The sequence below is a fragment of the Malaclemys terrapin genome, chromosome 14 (genome assembly GCF_027887155.1).
Source record: "Malaclemys terrapin pileata isolate rMalTer1 chromosome 14, rMalTer1.hap1, whole genome shotgun sequence".
Lineage (NCBI taxonomy): Eukaryota > Metazoa > Chordata > Testudines > Emydidae > Malaclemys > Malaclemys terrapin.
Window position 1 is genome coordinate 26,626,026 of NC_071518.1, and position 20,179 is coordinate 26,646,204.

The 20,179-nt window shown below is 42.9% G+C and overlaps 1 protein-coding gene across 1 annotated transcript in view; it reads right to left on the reverse strand.

The window, feature by feature from the left end:
• The window catches only part of LOC128848763 (plasmanylethanolamine desaturase-like), an 81,398-nt gene that overhangs the window by 6,615 nt on the left and 54,604 nt on the right, over positions 1–20,179 (reverse strand). The window contains exon 4 of the mRNA XM_054048911.1: positions 5,340–5,484. Coding sequence (XP_053904886.1) covers positions 5,340–5,484 — 145 coding nt within the window. The remainder of the gene's footprint in view (positions 1–5,339; positions 5,485–20,179) is intronic.

Genomic DNA, 20,179 nt, shown 5'->3' on the forward strand with positions numbered 1-20,179 from the left:
TATGCCAAGATTTTTTTCAAAAAGGGGAGGGGCTGCCTAAAGATGGGGGTCTAAATCCTTCTTTACGGTTGTAAACAAAACAGCCTGAACCTTTGTGAGCCCAGGTCATTTATTTAGGAGCCTAACCTTAGACACCCATTTTTGAAAATCTCAGTCTGTATCTGCAAAACTTCCAAGTAGGGAATATAGGACTGTTTCCATGGCATTTTGATCATGGTGTCATTCCAACATATTATTAGTATAAAAAAAGAACCTAAGCACACTGCAACCACAAAGTTAAGATGACACAGTCTCTTGGAGACAACAATGAGCTTTCAAGGCCCTTTTCTGACAGTGTCCTCCGATTTCTGTCTTTTGCCTAGCATTGCTACAGCTCTTTGGTATTTTAGAGTTTCACTTCCACTCCGTGCTGCGGGTGCTTTTCTGGGCCAGAGAGGAGGTCAGCTACCGTCTATAGCCAGCTCCTTGTACACATGCTGCCTCTATCCTTACTCTGTGTATTTGACTCACTTTACTAGACTGACCCTGGGTGTTCCCCTGTACTTACAGTGCACAAAAGCCTGCCAGGTGCTGTACAGAAATATATTAAAACACCTGTCCCCTGCCCCAAAGAACGAACGTGTTAATTACTGACAGGACGAACAATGGGGCGGGGGGGAGGGAGGTGTTCGGGTGGAAGAGGAGAGGCAGGGAAGAACCATAGTTATAGGATCACACAGCAACTTCATTTTGGCACATGCACAGTGTGTCATATTCCGTGCGATATGTTTTTTTTTTTTTTTAAATTACCACACCTGTGGGTGATAAGGCAGAAGTGAGTTCAATTAAATGGAGGAAGAGGGAATTAAATGGTGGCTCAGTAAATGGGGATTCAGAGAGCATGTTTCGTGCATAGGAAAGAGGTGCAGCTGGGAGAAGGAAACAGAAGGGGGGGGGCAAGAAAATGCGATGGGTCAGAGAGGCAGGGCAGAGTGGCGGAGAGCTTTGGAAAAGTGAGAGCAAGCAACAGGATAACTGCCGAAAAAAGGGATAAAAAGGTAAATTTAAGAAGTCATAATAAATAAAGTATTTAAGAGCCAAGTACTGAAATATGACATTTGTACTGAACCCAAATGTCATAAAAATTTAACATTTTAGTTTGAACAGATGCTTAATTGTAGGCACTTAATGAACCATCATAAACCAAAAAAAGATTCCTGATATGGTTGTAAGCCAAGTACTATACTGCATAATGGCAGGGATAAATCAAGGAATCTCAGCCTGATGATTTGGTAGTCACAATGAATAGTGTATAGCAGATATAAAAACAATGTGCTAAATTCCAAACCAATGAACTCTAAGTGCTTGATTTAAAAAAAATAGATTCTATTTAAAAATTAAATAGACATAAATTATCCCTGTGAATGATGGGTGAAGACAAAAGTTGAGCAGCCTTCATGGAGGATTGTGGAGTTCAAAATTGGGCTTCTTGTTAAGTTCCTACAGAATCCAATAATACTGAAATAACACAGAGGGTCATAAAACCATAGAGCCTTAGTGAGGATTTTTAATTTTCTAATGGTGAGGAAGTTCTGGTCTCATCTACTTCCTCAATCACAAGGCAAAACATAAAAAGGAAGTGAGATTTGGGGTTGTTAAAGGTACAGAAGGCTCAGCATTCAAAACTATTCCATAACATACTGCATACATGGTTCTTTCCATTTGCACTAAAAATGGAAAGGGGAAAGATTTATTTTGGTTACAAAAAATCCCCCAAGACTTGATAGGTTCTTCCCAAAGTTTCCACGGCTTCTCTAAAATGTCCTTAAGCCAAAGAGCTGAGCCTGACCTGTGAAGTTCTGATCTAGGGCTGCACTTCCCCAGAGTTTGAGGCGGTTTGGATCTGATGTTTTAGTTCAAATTCATCTCTATCAAATATCCCTTGTGGAATGTGAGGTTAAATGCCTCTTCTTTGTTTGCACCCATTTCACATTGTCCTTTTTTCAGCCTTTGAACTGGTTTGTCAACAACCTAACATGACATGTTAGGAAGATTTTTAATGACTGGTAGATGTTCCTAACATTGTTGCCCGCAGCCCCATGATAGAGAAACTGCATAAATGTGAATCCAAGATTTTCAGTAGTTAACTCTTCCACTTGCAGCTGCTCAGATACCATCAGCTCGTTAAAACATAGCTAAAGAAGGACATTGTCGAAAATCTTCCAATGTGGCCAACAAGAATGCCCAGGAGTACTATGTAAAGAACACTGGGGGGAAATGAAGATCGCATGCCAGGACTAGATTCCCTTATTAAGGCCAGGGTTAGTTATGGGGACTCTGTACCTTGCAAGAGTGCTCAACACTTCACAGGAGCAAGCCGTGGACCCAATTACCTACATCTGGTTTCCATACGGACATTCAAAAATACAGTGCTGATGAACAGAGAGGTGAATTGATTATTCAGTTAGTGTCTGTCTCCCTGACCCCAGATTACAGAAGTTAATGTTGCTGTGGCAGGAATATAAGCACATTGTAAATAGCTCTGCAAATTATTGGAAGGAAAATTAATAGGAAATCCATACACTACGTTTATTATTTGTTAAATGCAATATGCTTGGCGCTGTACTAGACAAAATCCAGAGAGCCCCTGCCACAAAAAGCTTTGAAGTTAAGCATTATATAGGACATAATTCTCAATTCCTCTCACTTGAAAAGTTATCCATCTGTGGATTTTCTGAAATCTTTTATTCCATTTTTTTTTTTAAAGGATTCAGCTATGGAATCACATGTTGTCAAAGTGCTCTTGATCTGCATGTTTCTTCCCCCTCTTAAATGAGTTGTTAGTGGGAACTGAAGTGTCTGTTAAATCTAGAATACGTTAACAAAATATATATAAAGCTGACTTGTGACATGCACTTTAAGAAACGGTTACTCTGCATGTTTCCCAGCTTCTAGCTCCTTGATGCTCTCTGCCATGCTGTAGGTGGCATCCAATCAGAGAGACCGCCACTGAGGGCCAGGGAGAAGGGCTGCAGTTTTTTTATTTTATATTCCAGCTAAGTACAGGGAATGTAAGACAGTAAGGTGTGTATAGCACGAATAATGAGTTGTGCTAATTCACAGAAATTCATTTTTTGCCATCACACACTGCTCCTTTTTCTATAGACCAACACTTTGAAAGTTCATTTTTATATGTCATTTACTTCCCTGGGGTGTAATGCTTCCTAAAAATATGGCCATTTCTTAGACTTTGATAGAAAATTATTTATGTTAAAGCAGATTCATTATTCTGGACACACTGGAAGTAGAAGATTTTATTTTATTTTTTAAATTAAGGTGATTTCAAAGAGACACATTTGGAACATACAGCAAAGACCAATATTGTCAGCAGAGGCTGAACCTTACACATGGGTCTTCTGAGCACAGAAGGGATATCAGGAGGTTTATTAAATGAGGGAACGCAAGTCTCAGTTGGACAGATCACTTGATTAAAAAGCACAAAGGAAAAACTGATTAAGACAACGAGGTTGCTGTAAGCAGTTACCCCATCGAATCCCAAAGAAAACAGAATCACATCTTTGTGGTGTAAAAACACACAGTAGCAATTAAAGCCGCACAGAAAATATGCATGTGGGGGGAAGTCTGACAACTGGCATCAAGAGGTTAACTCTTCCATTCTTTTTAATCAGTAACTAGTTCTGTCATCTTTTGGTTCAGTGCAAAACCTCCCCAGAGAAGCGCCTCCGTTCTTTGAATGTCCATAAGGCAATTAGGTTTTACATTTTTAAAACTGAAGGGTTTTACAGGATGAGCCAATTTATATGTTTCCATAATAAGAAAAGACTCAGGGCTACTGAAGGATCTATTACAAAATGGCTTAGGTGGTGCATTATTGAATCATACAAAGCCAAGGGGCTTCCAGGTCCCAGAGTCTTTAACAATCATTTTGTGGGAACTACCTGGGCAGAATACAGAACAGCTTCATTTTTGGAAACCTGTAAAGAAGCCATTTGCTATTTGGAGTTCCTTGAACACGTGCAGAACAAAGCGCTATAAATCAGAGGGTCAGGCTTGAACACAGGCAGCGTTTGGTAGAAGGGTGCTGCAATAGCAGTGGGTGGTTAGGTTTCTTAGTTCCTGAGCCTTTTTATTGTCTTAATAAAGCCGGTCAAGTCCCAATCATAAAACCAGTTGGGTGAATATCGCTGTGAGCAAAAATGGGTGATAGCTTTCAAACTGGAAAATTGTAACAGCTATATCTACCAATTAAAGCTGTTCCGTGAACAAATCTGATGATTAACTGGATATGTAATTAAGCCTTTATTATTAGTCTAATTGGATGGTTAGGGGAATTATTAAGGCTGTTAAGATTCTGTGCAGCAAGCTTGCTGTGCAGTACGGGCAATATGAAATTCAGCTCATTATTAGCCAGGCCAGGTGAACGTGTGAGTGGAAATTCGAGCCAGCCGCACCCAAACCTTTCAAACCTAGCCCAAATAAACCTGAACGCAGAGTTCAGCTCAGCAGGGAATGTTGTGATATTCCACTGCAACTTGCATCAATTGGCCAAGCAAAGACTTGCCACCGGGTGGCAGAGTAAAGGGAGGAGATTCTCAGACACTGGCCCAGGACAGCCTCAGTCTCGGACACTAGGTCCTTGAAGTCTTGGTGGGAAGGAACTCTTGTGACATAGAGATGTGGTCAGTTAAGAAGCAGCCTGCACTGCAGTAGTCCTTCTCCCTGAAGTGTGGAGAGGAGGAGAGAGCGGACTGAGTCCCAGAAGAGTCTGGCACTCCAAGACTGAGTCCCTGGAGCACAAAGCAAAGGAATGAGATTGACAAATTTGCAGAATCTGAAACCAATCTGTGTGGCTGCCCGCAAAACCTGAACTTTTCCAGGCTCACTTAGCCCACGATCCTTGGTTCAATATTCTCCTTGCTCCATGCCTACACCAGCGACAGCACAGTCAGTGCACTTCAGCACAGACTCTGTGGAAAAGGAATAGCCAGCGACAAGCTGAGTATTAACGACAAAACGTATCTCCAGCTCACACTTTCAGCTGCCACACCTAGTGAACAAGGGACTGCACTTTGGAAAAAGACAATCCTTACCTTTAGAATCTCTCAGTGGTAAAAAATCACGGGACTGATTTCCCATTGCCTCACACCTTTTTTCATCATTTACACCCGTGCAGAGTGAGTGGAAAATTCCAACCTGCAAACATTAAAACTTTGCAGTGGTGTCAATGACAATACAAGTTGCAAGGCAGTAGAGAACCAGACCTCAGAAGTCCCCTGACTATGACAAGAGGTGCTCACCCCTCTTTGCCCACCAAGAAAAAAAAAATAATACAAGCTTACCTGGTGTTTGAGAGAGGAATTTATATAACATGAAGGCCAGTGGAATTATGGTTATCAAACAGTTATCTCCATTGGTCTCAATGAAGTCATGTCTGGTTATTGCTGTTGGATCAATATGATGCTCTCTAAATGGCCTGATAAATGCCTGTTGGTAGAAAAAAACAAGATTTATTTTAATTATTTTTGCAGTGGTCCTACAGAGTTTTTCCCAAGTTTGTGTGTTCAGTGTGAACACACAATCCATTTTCCTACCAATATGAAAAATCCTGAATTTAACAAAGGTTACTAAAAGTATGATTCTATCAATTAAACGTAGCTTGAGAGCATTAAAAAAAAGTATAATTATCACCAGAACTCAAAGTGTTCACAGTGAAGAGGCTTCATGGAGCCCAAGGACTGTGGTTGGGTGATGGTGCAGGAATGCAGACGTTTTCCTAGTTTGCATACCCATCCAGAACCAGCCACAACCTACCCAATACAGCAGAGGAACCTTTAGTGTTATAGCCAACACAGATACGTAACACAGATGCCATGCCAAACACAGCAAATAGCTTTATGTGCTAATAGGCAGGGATATAACAAATCTAGAGGACAAAATGGGCCACATTTTAAAAGACCAGTTCTAATTTTTGTGTCCACAATTAATGTCAGTTGAGAAAAAACTAATTACAGTTAAGTGGGTAAAAATACAGCCTAAAGATAACAAGCCACAAGTAATCAATGGTGTTACATTGGAATGGCATATGTGTGCGGAACACGTATCAATTCCCTAAGGGGTTGATTGTGGGTCTGGTATTCTTCAGCATACGTTAATATCTTGGATAACAACACAAATCTGAACACATAAATTTGCATATAACACAAAAACTACAAGTTACAGAAATCACAGAAGTTTGTGTTTTTGTTTGGATGTAAGTGCTAGCATTCCTGTATGAGAGCTAGGGATTGTTGTTGTTATTATTGAACAAGAACATCTTGGTGAAAATTTGCTACTGGAGCAATGCCTTAACTTGTGACCATTTAACATCCCAATTTTCTGTGGGGGTATATTCTGTTCAGACAAGACACTGGCACATCAAATGTCTGTGGAATGAAAATAAATATGGGATATCATTACTTCAGGAGACTGCGAGAACTTTATCTCCACTGCTACTGTTACAGGTTTCGGGTGTTCCTCTCCTATAACCACAGAACTGAAGCAACAGTTAGAAAAACGTTTGCTTTGACAACTAGCTTTTTACCAACTCGCATGGTTGTGGAGGTTTTGTAATTATATCAATTCTCACGCTAGATTAGCTGCTAGCAGGTTCATTTGTTGTACTGCAGCAAGCTAAGAAAGTAAAATTGTGGGATGAAAGCAATCATTTAAAAAAAAAAAAACATGATAAAAATTCTTTTGGATCCCCACTTCTACAAAGGGAATACTTACACAACGGCCTAAAATGACAACAGGGGTATTACAACTCAGAACAGAGAGCTCCCACTAGAAAGACTTTCAAATTCTTGCTTTTCTGTATGAATATCATGTCACAGGATTACTGCTCAAATTCTCACAATGAATGGAATAATTTACTTTACAGAATATGCAAATTCTAAGTAAGCCAAACTCCACAAATAAAACTAAGGTTTACTTAACACAACCACAAAGAACCGTAGAGACATTACAATTACAACTTCTGCATTTGAATTTCCAGATTTAATATCACACTTTTACAGCTACAAGATTTTACATTCTATGGGTACATGGATATTGACTGATACTACGGAACAAGAAGGAAGGAATTCATTAGAGAAAAGACAATATAAGGAAGATAGAGAAACTCTGGTACCAAAACTAGATTATTAAAAAGATAAGTTAACCAAGCTATAATTAGTACAATTCAACGTTCAAGCAAAGTGTATTTCCAACAAAAACTTGACCAGCAACAACATTACCTAGGCCTTGTCTACACCGGGAGCATCACGTAGGGTATGTATAGCTACAATTTATATAGGAAAGCAGGCTGCAGCCAGACTGTGGTATGTAGCTACATGCAGCAGTGAAAAGCTCTGGCTGGGGAGAGGTAGCGGGGAAAAGCTCTGGCAGTTTTCCACTGGTGAAGCCTCTCTCTGTGGCAGGAAAAGGCTCCAGAAGCAGGATGCTACATGCTAAATATAAGAGCATAGACAGGAGAGGCACTGCTCTGGCATGTAGAGAGCCATATAGGGTACATACCCTAAGGTTCTAGCATGTCTTTGCTCCATTCACCTAGCAGTGTGGATGGGGAAGCACTGCTTATTTATACCCATGCTTGGGGGACATGCAGAGTCTGTACTCTTTATGCCATCACAAGTGTAGGCATAGCCTTAGACAGATATAGAACATCAAAATATCTCATTGTATTGATGCTCATGAAAAAAAAGCTATACTAATCTCTTCATACTAATTCTCCTTCTTGTCTATAAAGCACCTAGAACATGTTTGAGGCTGACTAGTGAACAAATAACCACTCAATACAAATCACCATAAAAAGAAGGCTATCCCAAGTAAGGGCGAGTTAATTTGTGCTTGAGGTATAAACATATCTTGGATCAGTTTTCCCAGCAAGCACTGTAAGTTTCCTCTGATTGTTGCTAATCATTCTATTTATTTTAACTGCTATATTTTTATAAAAACAATGAGGAGTCCGGTAGCACCTTAAAGACTAACATATTTATTTATTTATTTATTTTTATAAAAAAACTCTTAGAATCTTGTACACAAAATAAGTAATAGATTTGTGTGTGACAGTCACTGTTGCTAAGTTAATTATAACCGTATACTGAGTTCCCCCAATAAATTGTTTTCAGTTACTAGTAGACTCTAAAAGGAAAACGGCAGGTGGACAAATGCAGTTTATTACGTTTTAAGGCCCTGATCTAGCAACTGACCACACACCTGCACAGATGTGCACCCACACGGAACATCACCCATTGCAATGGGGCTCAGAGAAAGAACAGCGGTGTATCTGCATGTGGTCAATTGCAAGATCAATGTCTTAGCTGGTAGGAAAAAAAATCTGATTGGATGAAAGACAATTTTTACATTTTGATGACAAGTTTATCATCTCGTAGAAAAATGTATTTCTTAGATCAACTTTCCAGGACACAAAAGTGAATTTGAAGACTGCTATGTATCTTTACAAGATGGCATATGACTTCAGAGAAAAGAAAATGATCCCAAGAACCTTGAAAGAAGGAAACACCATTGGTTTGAAGATGACTTATGGAATATTTTGTAAAATTTCTCAGGAGAAAGGGAATCAAAGCTGCTTTTTCCCCACATATGAAAAAGGATGAAAACCTGTCATTCATCAAAGTGGGCGGCTGAAAGAAACAAAGAAAGAAACCCTGCAACATTTAAAAGATTGCAAAAATTTCTGAATGTCATTAGACACCACCACCAAATTTATAGTACAGCACAAATACACCTATGTATGCATAATGATAGAAGCAAATGGAAGGGAATAGCACCATGTTGAGGTTCTTTCATGGAAATGGAAATCCCATGCTTTCAGACCAAATGGGAGTACTGCACATGTAAGGAGCTATTTGCTTTCAGGAGGATCTAAGAGAAGAATTTTACATGGTATTTCAACCATCTGTATCCACAAGTGCTTGAAAAGGGATTCTATGAATAGTAGAACAGCAGTGGAACAAACTCCATGAACTGAAAATACTGCCAAGCAGCAAATAGTGACTTTTTAAGTGGTACTGTAGCTGCCAGCTCATTAACAAATAAGATAATGGATATCGATTGCACGAAGATTATTATTTTATATTATAAGATTATTATTTGAAAGCTAATGTATATAAGTCCGTAACAAGCATTCTGACACTAAGCGCTGCTCCACGTAAAATAAAAACCTGATATATATCTGACCAGTTACTAAATTCTAACCCTAACTTTCACGTATCCAGATGACGTAAAGGGTCACTTTAGGATGGAAGGTCGAGGTGAAGACTGGGCCGAGGCTGACGGGGCGCTATGTTTGCTGAGACTGGTGTGTGGGCGTGGGAGGGGAAATCTCCTGCCCTGGGTCTGAGGTGAGGCAGAGGAAGCACTCCATCATAAAACCTCCTCAGCTTAATCTTCCTTTTCTTCCTGGCCCTGCTTTTAAGGGCTAAACAGAAATTGTACTTCTGTGGAACATGTGTTTCTCCTAGAGAACGAACGCACCAGGAATGCCAGTCACTGACTAGGATCACCTCCCAGCAAGTGAGACAATATCAGAACCAGGGCCGACTCTAGCGTTTTTGCTGCCCCAAGCAGCCAAAAAACAAAACAAAACAAAAAAACAAAACAAACAAAAAAACCGCAGCGATCGGCAGCACTTCGGCAGCATCTCTACCGCCGCCGCTTCATTCCTCGGGGCAATTCGGCGGCAGGTCCTTCCCTCCGAGAGGGACTGAGAGACCCGCCGCCAAATTGCCGCCAAAGAGCTGCACGTGCCACCCCTTTCCGTTCGCCGCCCCAAGCACCTGCTTGTTGCGCTGGTGCCTGGAGCCGGCCATGATCAGAACCCCGGTGATCTTGGCATATCTCCAAGCGGAGGGAGAACCTCCAAGAAGGAAGTGGGGGGAGGAGGAGGAGAGGAATAAAGACAAGGCACGATCCTCTAACAAAAACCAGCAAATTCAACAATACTAAACACTAAACTAATAAAACTAACAATTAACTAAAGACTAGTTGAGGCAAGCTTGACCAATTGAAGTGGGCATGCTGGATGTGCTGTCTCAGGCCAAGGTGGTTGAGAAGGCACAGAGGGGGATTCATCCATACAGCCCTACGTAGCCTTTGTTGCATGGCACGAGAATGAGTAGGGTGTATGAGTGCGCCTAACGGGCATTACTACCGAAAATCTCCAATCGAAAGCACATACACACTTGACATGGAGCATCCTAGGGACACTACTCAAAGAACTGTCTTTTGGAAAGAATGTCCCTTTCTGGTAACTCATGCTTTGAAAGCATAAAACAATCTAGCCTTAGACCTAGAAAGATCCTACATTACTAAGAGATTATGGCATTAAGAGATTTCGTTATCTGGTGTGTAAGAAGCAAGGAATTTCTCAAAGAACTTTCAAAAAACCCAGCACGTTTAATTGGAGAAATGTGTCAATTTATTTTCCTGGTACGGCTAATAGGGTAGTAGCACTTTTTGTTCTTGGAAATCTCTATATTCATTATGCTAAGGAAGTACAGAAATCAATCTGAGAAAAGAGAGCTAATGGAAAGTATTCAATTAAACACCAAACTGTCACCATGAAAGGTCACATATTGAAATGATTGCTTAATACAACAGCAATGATGCTGATGTGAAGTCCTGCAAGTTACAAGCAAACACTGATATATTTTCAATAGACCTTTCTCTATGGGTGGATTTCAGAGTTCTTACCCTTCCAAAAGGAAGCATGAAAAAAGTGAACAACAAGAACACGAAAGGAAACATAACAAAATAGCGTTCATTTGTCTGACTAAATCATCTGCAGAAAACTGAAGACAAAATTGATTTAAACCAAGTAATTATCTGGAATTATACAATAAGAAATTTAAAATACTCATATCCTCCACAGCTCCTCCAATGGACGGATAACAATGCTATTTATGTAACGAAGACGTATAGTAGCCACTTAGCAGAAGATGAAAATAATTGCTACAAAAGGAAAATTATGTACTGAGGCACTATTAGAACTATACCACCTCCTTCTAAAATAATAGCATTACTGCCCTGGCTCTGGAAGAATGGATGGATCCGTGGTCAACACTGACCACCAGGCTAGGAATATCTATCACACAGCAAATGATAAAAATGACTGCTAAGACTATCCTCTGAATAAATACATACATTTGGGAATTGTAAACATGTAATCTGAATAGCTATGCAGGAGTCAAACTGCAGCAATAAGCTATTAAGTCGGAGACATAGCTTCAATGTGTTAAAATAACTAATCAAATCTCTTTGCATTTCTTTTGACTAAAATACATGGCATACACAATGACAATTGTTATGAAAAGTATGAGGGCACAATGCTTTCTGGCCTTTGCAAATAAAGGATTTTAGCCTTTAAAATCTTTTAGAAAGGCCATTCAGGAGGAAGATTTTCAAAAGCACCTAAGAGATTTGGGAGCACAATCTCCACTGACTTTCACTAGCACTTGTGCTCCTAAAGCTCTTAGGTAGCTTTGAAAATTTCCCCATTAACTACCCTTGGGAAGTAATAGGCTAGTTCCAATTCATTTTTTTTAAGTAAAAAAATGAAACAGTAATTTGCATTGTTGGGTCCCAAGGCCCTTTTCCCTGTTTACTTGAGTCATGTTGGGTCAAGGATCTGGCTGGTGCCCTGAGAGGATGCAGGTGACACAGTGAACAAACAAAATAACCAAGGAGCTGCAGGAGAAGTAACCACCAAGGTAAGATGTGGTAGGGGGACAATCTTGGTAGGGCAAGCAAAATATACAAGTGACACTGTGCTGGCAGGAGACTGAAATTCCTCTTGTAAGACATAGCTATGTGACAAAGAGCTGTATTTGTTAAAACACTGAGATTTCCATCCTGGAATCTGCAGGATGGGTAGCTCCAGAATGCTTCTGGCTAGACGGCTAGAAAACGGGTCAGAGGGGTGGACACCAAGAAACTATGCTACACCAGAGAACCCTGGGAAAAGATTGTGCATCAGCACCTCTGAAAACCAGGCCCTAATTTAAAATGACAAGTTAGAACATTTTGGTCTCCAAGTCCATCTTTGGGACCAGATTCCTTCCATAATTGCTCATCTCGTTGTTGGCACCTGAGTCAGTATATCAGCCAATTAGAGGGCTAATTTCCCATCTGCAATATTATTGTCACTGCATGTGCACTTGTGTGTACAGAATTCTGGCACTAAATCATGGACCTTCACCCTGGGCTGTGTGTCCAGTATTACTTCAGACTAATCCTTTGCTGCTTCAGGGAGGAGTCTGGGAAGATCTTTTGTCCATTTGTTCAATGTGTCTTTCATTCAGGGAAGCCAGAGACCTCTCTCTCCTTGTCTCTATTTGATGTCAGTTTTCCAATTCGATTGCTAAATGATGCCTGCCTCTACGCAATGACTTCAATGGGAGCGGTAGGAACTTAGTACTTCTGGGAATCAGACTCCCTTCCTTTAGGTTCCAAAACACGGATTTAGGTGTTAACCTTTAGGCACCCAAGTCTGGAATGTTCTATAGCTATTTGCCTTCTTCTAGTTTAACTAGCCTGTTATTAATTAGCTAGATCCTAAATACATTGTTATGAGCAGGAAAATGGTTCAAAAATAATATCCCATCTCTTTCTGATAATATTGGTATAATATGTCCTGTAATCTGATGTGCTTCCCCAGAGATATTAGTAAAATTAATGGTTGCAATTCTGGCACTATATGAGAGAGAAAGATACACCCTCAGAAATGGGTAGATTGACATTTAAGCTTCATGTGTTTGTATAGTCTTAGTATTACAGCTTCACTGTAAATTTCTTTGCTATGGAGATTGTTACTAATATGTGAACAACAACTCTGAGGGTAAACATTCTACCTTGAAAATGAATAAAATATAAATATTACAGGAAAGAAAGACCTTGCAAGGTCAACTGTAGAGCAAGGGCAAACCCAGAAGCTACACACAGAGGCATCAAGCTGCAGTATGTGTGGTTCACAGGCAAGACTCTAAGGAAACTCTGAAAACAATGGGTCAAAGGAGAAAAGGGAAAAAGTATTACAGCATCAGATAGGTCATGGTCTTAGCAGCTCAGCAGCAAGAAATATGTGAGGATTGCTGCGAGTATGAGAAAATCCAACCACTTTGCCAGCCTCTCAAATACAGTCTCAAACCCGTCATTGTCTTGTGACTGATTTTTATAGGAGGTAAAAAGTGCTTAGCAACCACAAGCTCCAAACATAGCCATGAAAGGTCAAAAATATGGTATAAAAATAATCACCTAAATGTAAAGGGCAAATTCCCACCCCTTAATCAAGAACAGTTAAAATAAATGCACCGTTCAGTCTCAACTATCCAACCTCAGGTTATCTGAAATACCAGGTTAAAAACCATCGTACAGCTCTTTCATATAGTTATGCACAATACATTTCTATCCCTTTTATACAAAAGCCTATCTTCCCAAAGATTTAAGAAAATTTGGAATATAATAGGGCAGAGGGAAAAATCAGGGTTGTACTGCAGAATTTAGGAATAACAAGTTATTTTTACATAAGCTTTTCATACTTATCTCAAAGCACTTTAAAAAGAAAAGCAAATATAATCTCAATTTTACAGATGTGGACACTGAGGCCTGGTCTACACTAGGAGATTATGTCGAATTTAGCAGCGTTAACTCGAATTAACCCTGCACCGTCCACACAACGTAGCTATTTATTTCGACATAGAGGTCTCTTTAAATCGATTTCTGTACTCCTCCCCGACGAGGGGAGCAGCACTAAATTCGACATGGCCATGTCGAATTAGGGTAGGTGTGGATGGAATTCGATGCTAATAGCTCCGGGAGCTATCCCACAGTGCACCACTCTGTTGACGCTCTGGACAGCAGTCCGAGTTCGGATGCTCTGACCAGCCATCAGCCACACAGGAAAAGCCCCAGGAAAATTTGAATTCCTTTTCCTGTCTGGCCAGTTTGAATCTCATTTCCAGTTTGGACATTGTGGCGAGCTCAGCAGCACTGGCAACAATGCAGAGCTCTCCAGCAGAGGTGACCATGCAATCGCAGAATAGAAAGAGGGCCCCAGCATGGACTGATCGGGAAGTCTTGGATCTGATCGCTGTGTGGGGAGATGAGTCTGTGCTTTCGGAGCTGCGATCGAAAAAACGGAATGCGAAGATCTACGAGAAGATCTCAAAAGCCATGACGGAGAGAGGATACAGCCGGGATGCAACACTGTGCCGTGTGAAAATCAAGGAGCTGAGGGCTGGTCTACACTTAGTCCGGACTTCGGACTAAGGTACGCAAATTCAGCTACGTTAATAACGTAGCTGAATTCGAAGTACCTTACTCCGGACTTACCGCGGTCCAGACGCAGCCGGAAGTCTTCCCCCGTCGACGCCGCGTACTCCTCTCGTCGAGCTGGAGTACCGGCGTCGATTGTGAGCACTTCCGGGATCGATCCCAGAACATCGATGGCGTGCCTCCGGACCAGCCGGTAAGTGAAGACTAGGCTTGAGACAAGGGTACCAGAAGACCAAAGCGTCAAATGGACGCTCTGGATCCCAGCCCCAGACATGCCATTTCTACAAGGCCCTGCATTCCATTCTAGGTACGGCCGCCACCACTACCCCACCACTGTCCGTGGACTCTGAGGATGGGGTATTGTCGACGGCCGCTTCCTCTGAGATGTTTGCGGATGGGGAAGATGAGGAAGGAGATGAGGAGGATGAGGCAGTCGACAGCGCTTTCAACGCTGATTTCCCCGACAGCCAGGATCTCTTCATCCCCTCACGGAGATCCCCTACCAACCCTCCCAAGGCGGTAACCCGGACCGTGAATCAGGGGAAGGATCAATAGGTAAGTGTTTTAAACATTTATTTTGAACAGAATAGGAATGGTATCTTAACAATGGGTTTTTCATGATTAGTTCGCCCTAGGCACTTTAGTTTTTAGTCCTTCCCAGTGCAGCTACTGGAAAATTCTGTCAATAAGTCCGGGGATAGAGCAGAAATCCTCCTGGGACATCTCCACGAAGCTCTCCTGGAGGTATTGTGAAAGCCTTTGAATCAGGTTCCTGGGGAGAGCGGCCTTATTGCATCCTCCATGGTAGGAAACTTTTCCGCGCCAGGCTAGCAGCAAGTACTCCGGGATCATTGCCTCGCAAAGCATGGTGGCATATGGCCCTGGTGTTTGCTGGCATTCACGCAGCATGCAGTCTTTCTCTGTCTCCAAAATCCCCATCAGATGATATCACTCATGGTGACCTGCTTTGAATTAGGGGAATGTTAGTATTGGGACTGATTGCCTGTTCCTTTACATAACTGTAACCGGCGGTTTACAGCCACGCGGTAGAGGCGGGTCAGGGGCAGCATGCAGGGATCTTTCCCGGGGACAGCCGTGAGGGGGGTGGGACAGGGGGAGAGTTCATGCTGGCCGGATTGCCGGCAGCAGGAACTGGCCAACGCTAGGAGCATTGGTTGGAACGTGAAAGGAGGGCACTGCTATAAATTAAGCTTTAAGCAGCCAAAAGTCTACGGCTTACCATGTCCACCTGCTAGCCTAATTCCGTTGTCCGGCCCCGCTTGTGTGATCTGTACAGCAAGACCCCAGGCACTCAATGGGAAGGCCGAAAATTCGACCTTGTACTGAGTGCACATGTGATAGGTACTGTGCATGGTCTTGTTCACAGAGAGACTATATTCATTGTTCTCAAAACTGTATCTTTGTGAGGAATTCACTCCCTTTTTCCCATCCCACAGCTGCGAGCGTCTCCCAAGCTACCCCGGCATCCTCCTCCCAGAGGCTGGCGCAGATCAGGTGACGAAAGAAAAGAACACGGGACGAGATGTTTTCAGAACTTATGGGCTGCTCCCGAGCCAAGGCGGCACAGCAGACCCAGTGGAGAGAGAACATGTCACAATACCAGCGATCACACAGCGAATGGGAGGACAGGTGGTGGCAGGAAGACCAGCAGGCGACTCAAACGCTGCTTGGACTAATGAGGGAACAAACGGACATGCTCCAGCGCCTTGTAGATGTTCTGCAGGACCGGAGGCAGGAGGACAGAGCCCCGCTGCATTCTATCTCTAACCGCCCTCCCCCGCCACAAAGTCCCATCCCCCCCTCACCCAAAGTCCCAAGAAGGAGTGGCATCAGGGGCCGTGAAAACAGTCACTCCACCCCTGAAGACTGCTCAAGTAGCAGAAGGCTCTCATTCCCAAAGATTTGATAAGTCCTTTTCTTCACTCCAAAAGCACCTCACCCAAGCCCCCATCCCAGTTTCATCCCCTAACTGTGTAGTTGTTAATAAAAAATACGTTTCTGTTAATTACTGTTTCCGTCATGTTCTTTTAGAGGAGAGTGTGTTTGAAGGGGGGAAAGGGGGTTGGTAATTGGAGAGGACAGTCACCTTTACCAGAGTACAGACACGGGGCAGGTTCAGCAGAAGGTCACACACACATTGCAGTCACTAGGCACCCTGGTCAGTCTGGGAGGTGGTTTTCATGTTCTGTGGGGGGGGGCTATGTGAGTTTGTGGCGGGGGAGGGCGCTTACAGATCTTATGCAGCGGTCCTTAGCCTGGATGACAGAGCCACGCAGCAGGGGATCTGTAACCACCCTCCCCCGCCACAAAGTCACATAGCCCCCACACACAGAGTCCCGAAAAGGAGGGGTGGCAGGCTCTGTTGAAACAACCAGTCCACCACTGTGGACCGCTCTAGGAGCAGGAGCCTGTCATTCCTCAAGTTTAGAAGCGTCCTTTCCATCACTACACCCGCTCCCCACCACTGTCTGCGTCCCAGTTTCAACACTTTACCACGAAATCCTTAATAAAGAAAACGGTGTTAATGAACAAAGTTTCATTTATTTTATTTTTAAAGGTGTGTTGGAAGGGGGGGAAGGGGGTTGGTAACTGGAGAGGATAGTCAACATTAAGTGGGTAAAGAAACGGCAGGTTCAGCTTCTGTTTAAACAAACGTAATAGTCACAGGTTACCCTGCTCACTCTGGAACCTAGCTTTCAAAGCTTCCCGGATGCACAGCGCATCCCGCTGGGCTCTTCTAATCGCCCGGCTGTCTGGCTGGGCGTAATCAGCAGCCAGGCGATTTGCCTCAACCTCCCACCCTGCCATAAATGTCTCCCCCTTGCTCTCACAGAGACTGTGGAGCACACAGCAAGCTGCAATAACAATGGGGATATTGGTTTCGCTGAGATCAGAGCGAGTCAGTAAGCTTCTCCATCTTCCCTTCAGACATCCAAAAGCATACTCCACCACCATTCTGCACTTGCTCAGCCGGTAGTTGAAGAGTTCTTTTTCACTGTCCAGGGCGCCTGTATAGGGCTTCATGAGCCAGGGCATTAGTGGGTAGGCTGGGTCCCCGAGGATCACTATAGGCATCTCCACATCCCCAACAGTTATTTTGTGGTCTGGGAAGTAAATACCTTCCTCCAGCCGTCTAAACAGACCAGAGTTCCTGAAAACGCGAGCAACATGAACCTTGCCCGTCCATCTGACGTTGATGTTGGTAAAACGTCCCCTATGGTCCACCAGTGCTTGCAGCACCATTGAAAAGTAGCCCTTTTGGTTAATGTACTGGCTGGCCTGGTGGTCCGGTCCCAGGATAGGGATGTGAGTTCCATCTATAGCCCCACCGCAGTTTGGGAATCCCATCGCAGCAAAGCCATCTATGATCACCTCCACGTTTCCCAGGGTCACTACCTTTGAGAGCAGTAGCTCAACGATTGCGTTGGCTACTTGCATCACAGCAACCCCCATGGTAGATTTGCCCACTCCAAAGTGATTTGCGACTGACCGGTAGCTGTCTGGCGTTGCAAGCTTCCAGAGGGCTATGGCCACTCGCTTCTGGACAGTCAGGGCTGTTCGCATCCAGGTGTCCTTGCGCTTCAGGGCAGGGGACAGCAACTCACAAAGTTCCAGGAACGTTCCATTACGCATCCTAAAGTTTCGCAGCCACTGTGATTCATCCCAGACCTGCAGCACTATGCGGTCCCACCAGTCCGTGCTTGTTTCCCGGGCCCAGAATCACCATTCCACGGCATCAACATGACCCATTGCCACCATGATGTTCACGGCGCGGGGTCCCGTGCTTTGTGAGAGGTCTGTGCCCCTCTCAGTCTTAATGTCCTCACTGCGCTGCCGTAGCCTCCTCACCCGAGTTCTCAGCATCTGCTTCTGAAAAAGGTGGATGATAAGGTGCGAGGTGTTGACAACGGCCATAACTGCAGCGATGATCGCAGCGGGCTCCATGCTCGCAGTGCTGTGGCGTCCACGCTGTCAATCACCAGAAAAGTGTGCGAACTGATTGCCTGCCGGTGCTTTCACGAAGGGAGGACGGGAGTGAGGGTTGAATGACGACAGTTACCCAAAACCACCCTCAACACATTTTTTGCCCCAGCAGGCATTGGGGGCTCGACCCAGAATTCCAATGGGCAGCGGGGACTGCAGGAACTGTGGGATAGCTGCCCACAGTGCACCGCTCCCAATGTCGACACTTGCCCCGTTAGTGTGGACTCACAAAGTCGAATTACTGTCCTTAGTGCGGATACACACGTTCGACTTTGTAATATCAGTTCCACAAATTCGCTTTAAGTAAAATCCAACTACTCTCGTAGTGTAGACATACCCTGAGACACAGAGAGATAAAGAGACATAATAAGTCAGTGGGAGAAAGAGAAATAAAACCCAGTTCACCTGACTCTCAATCCAGTGTCCTGATTACACTGCCTCTCAGTTTAACAGAGATATTGTATACATTAAACACACACACACACACTCAAAATATAAGTAGCTTGATTTTGCAAAAGTGGTAAATACCCAACCACTCCCACTGACTTCAATATTCAATTTTACCTTGGCCTAAGGACTTTAGGGACTTGAATTCAACTGTGAATGCCCTGCTCTTTTGAAAATCTTGGCCATTCTCTCTAGCCTTGATCATACACACATTGCTCCTTCAATACATACAAAACGCAGCTATTAAAGTCATCTCCCTTGACCTAACTGATGAGCACGTCACTCCCCAGTATGAAATTCCTTCACTATTGCATCAGATATAAGCTCATAATCTATTTCAAGGCTCTGCCCATTCCTAGTTATCCACCTATATCAAGTTTAGCACTACCCCCAGACCATCCACTCCATCAATATTCCTTCTCATCTCCAGCCATCTGATTCTCACAAAGTCACCTGACCTCCATGACATCTGCCATGCAGCTATCTATGCAGGTACATTAAGCTAGTCTGCAAGGGCCTCTTCCATGTCCGGAATTAAGACCCACTTCTTCCATCCTTCCTATCGTGAATCTAGTTGACTTATATAAACATCTTATCTCTCTCAACTTCTTGAATGTCTGGAAAATACCTTAGCGAGACAAGGTGGATGAGGTAATATATTTTATTGGACCAACTTCTGCTGATAAAAAAAGAAAAGCTTTCAAGCTACACTGAGCTCTTCTTCAGGTCTGGGAAAGGAACTCAGTGTCACAGCAAAACACAAGGTGCAACCGATTGTTTAGCATAAGTAGTTAACACAAAGTCTGAAGGACTTGCCTCTTCCACCAACAGAAGTTAGTCTCACCCACCCGCCTCTCTGATATCCGGTTACCAACACGGCTACAGCACTGCAAATGGAAAATATACTGTGAGTGCTACCAAGTAGCTAAATATAAATAAATAATATGCATTTAAAAAATTCACCAGATAATGTTAGACAGGACTGACTTTAGATGGAGACCCATAATTAATTTAATTATACCATTTCTGCTAAATAAAAAGGTAAAATTATTTTAATTACAAAACACCGCTAGTTACATTGTTACATATTGTTCTTGGCTGTTGCTAAATTGCAATTAATAATTTTGAGACTAGTCCTTTAAAATAATCCACTCTTTCTTAATGAAAACTAGAAGCATTCATATATTAAAAATTCAGATCAGAAGTCAGAATGGAAAAATGAAAACATAAATATGCACAAAAAACCGAATATATCTCTCACATATATGACCAAACTTGTTGATCTCTAAATAGTGTGTGTAGCTGTGTGTAACACACATACACATGCTTACACTTTATTTATCTGTATATACCTCAGATGTCACCACTTTGAGCCCATGCCTCATTTATGTCT